General features: G+C 64.0%; 1 protein-coding gene across 1 annotated transcript in view; it reads left to right on the top strand.

Moving 5' to 3' along the window:
* The first annotated feature begins 948 nt into the window (after window positions 1–948).
* Window positions 949–2,615, top strand: part of SKOR1 (SKI family transcriptional corepressor 1) — an 8,326-nt gene continuing 6,659 nt past the window's right edge. Inside the window, 3 exon segments of the mRNA XM_034660152.1 lie at window positions 949–994; window positions 997–1,054; window positions 1,272–2,615. The exon segment at window positions 1,272–2,615 is cut by the window's right edge and continues 1 nt beyond it. Coding sequence (XP_034516043.1) covers window positions 949–994; window positions 997–1,054; window positions 1,272–2,615 — 1,448 coding nt within the window.

Raw genomic sequence — 2,615 nt, 5'->3', positions numbered from 1 at the left:
AGGAGACCTAGAGGGCCCCAAGCATCAGTCTCTGGGTCCTCTTACTGCTGAGGTCCACAGGAGAGGGTACCTCCCTGCCTGGGCCAGAGATCAAAGCGTGGGACCAGCAGCAACTTTTGACCTGGAGTCTTGTGGCTTCGGACACGGGCCAGAATTCCTCTCAACACATTTGAACTGGGACAGCTGGGCTTGAAGCATACTCAGAGAGGAGATGCCCCCAAAAGAGGAAGACCAGAGCCCAGAGAGACTGCATTTGGCCTGAGCAGGAAAAGCATATCTGAAGAAGGAGGAAAACTTAGGGAGTGGGCTGTTAGAAGCAAAGGAGAAGTATCTCCTGAGAAACTTCCTCGAGAACCCCTCTGTCCCCATGCGCTGACCCGGATGGAAACCAGCTTTGGTCCGGAACGCAGCTAAAAATGCAGAAAATGTGGTTAGGAACTGCGTGACCCTGGTTCCACTGATGGCTGGGGAAAAAACGGTTCGTATTTCCAGCCGGAATCTTTCTGCTCAACGAACGCGAGGCTCCGGACTTGAAAGGAGAAGCTCGGGTTTGTGGCTGTTATCCCGAGGACCTGGCTCGGCTGGGAACTTGGTGCGGTGGGGGCCGCCTTGGGGCTAGGCGCGCACAGCGTGCTTTGGAGAGCCGGGTTCAGCACCGCGAACAGCGGTCGTCTCAGCCTCTCTCCCCCCTCCCTCACGGCCTCGAGACCCTCCTCCTTCTCCTTGCCACCCCCCCCCGCCCCCTGCTGTCTGGAGATGGGCAGTGACCGCCCCTCCCCCCGTCCGTACCCCTCCCAGCGCCTCCCCCGCCTGCCTGCGTGCATGCGCGACTGAGCAGAGGGGCAGCTTGTCCCCGAAGTCCGGGCTTCAGGACCAGGGCGGGTAGGGCAGGCTGCGAGGGTAGCCAAAGGCGCACGGATCTGGACGTTCGGAAGCCTGGGTCAGGCAATGGCTTTGCTGTGTGGCCTTGGGCAAGTCACTCTCCGTCTCTGCGCCCACTTCTTCCACAATCCGAAAACAAAATTGGGTTCCTAGCTGCCGGGGCATTCCTGAGGTCTCAATTACCCCTTCTTCTCCCCCAAGCCCCAGGGGCTTTTGTTGTGGCGCCAGCACGCGTCTGAATAACAAAAGGCTCCCGTCCAGGGGGCGAATGAGCTTGGACTCCCCGTAGCCAAGTTTCCCCGCGCCCAAGTCGGCGCGCCCCGCTGGGAGGGCCCCTGCCACGGTGGCGCTGAAAATGGCTCATCTGCTCTCTACTTTCTGTTTCGCAGGAGCGGCGGCATGGAGGCTCTCACCACTCAGCTGGGGCCGGGGCGCGAGGGCAGCTCCTCACCCAACTCGAAGCAGGAGCTGCAACCCTACTCGGGCTCCAGCGCTCTCAAACCCAACCAGGTGGGCGAGACGTCGCTGTACGGGGTGCCTATCGTGTCTCTGGTCATCGACGGCCAGGAGCGCCTTTGCCTGGCGCAGATCTCCAACACTCTCCTCAAGAACTACAGCTACAATGAGATCCACAACCGCCGCGTGGCCCTGGGCATCACGTGCGTGCAGTGCACGCCAGTGCAGCTGGAGATTTTGCGTCGGGCCGGGGCCATGCCGATCTCGTCGCGCCGCTGCGGTATGATCACGAAGCGCGAGGCCGAACGCCTGTGCAAGTCGTTCCTGGGCGAGCATAAGCCACCCAAGCTGCCCGAGAACTTCGCCTTCGATGTGGTGCACGAGTGCGCGTGGGGCTCGCGTGGCAGCTTCATCCCCGCGCGTTACAACAGTTCTCGTGCCAAATGCATCAAGTGCGGCTACTGCAGCATGTACTTCTCGCCTAACAAGTTCATCTTCCACTCGCACCGCACACCCGACGCCAAGTACACGCAGCCCGACGCCGCCAACTTCAACTCGTGGCGCCGTCACCTCAAACTCAGTGACAAGTCGGCCACAGACGAACTGAGCCACGCTTGGGAGGACGTTAAGGCCATGTTCAATGGCGGCACCCGCAAGCGGACTTTCTCGCTGCAAGGAGGCGGTGGCGGCGGCGCTAATGGAGGGTCGGGTGGTCAGGGGAAGGGTGGTGCTGGCGGCGGGGGCGGCCCGGGGTGTGGCGCAGAGATGGCCCCAGGGCCGCCGCCCCACAAAACCCTGCGCTGTGGCGAAGACGAGGCCACCGGGCCTCCCGGGCCGCCTCCTCCCCATCCGCAGCGAGGACTTGGTCTAACGGCGGGAGCTGGCGGCCCGGCGGGCCCTGGAGGGCCTGGTGGCGGCGCTGGCGTACGCAGCTACCCAGTGATCCCGGTGCCCAGCAAGGGCTTTGGCCTCTTGCAGAAACTGCCCCCGCCGCTTTTCCCTCATCCTTATGGCTTCCCCACGGCCTTTGGCCTCTGCCCCAAAAAGGACGACCCGGTGCTAGGCGCGGGCGAGCCCAAGGGAGGCCCAGGCACCGGGAGCGCCGCGGGCGCGGGCACTGGCGGAGGCGCGGGCGGGCCAGGATCCGGCCACTTGCCCCCGGGGGCAGGCCCTGGCCCGGGTGGCGGCGCCATGTTCTGGGGTCACCAACCCTCTGGTGCAGCCAAGGACGCAGCGGCCGTGGCTGCCGCGGCCGCCGCAGCCACTGTGTACCCGAC

The sequence above is a fragment of the Ailuropoda melanoleuca genome, chromosome 5 (genome assembly GCF_002007445.2).
Source record: "Ailuropoda melanoleuca isolate Jingjing chromosome 5, ASM200744v2, whole genome shotgun sequence".
Classification (NCBI taxonomy): Eukaryota; Metazoa; Chordata; class Mammalia; order Carnivora; family Ursidae; genus Ailuropoda; species Ailuropoda melanoleuca.
The sequence above is the reverse complement of the archived record's forward strand: the minus strand, read 5'-3'. Positions and strand labels throughout refer to the sequence as shown.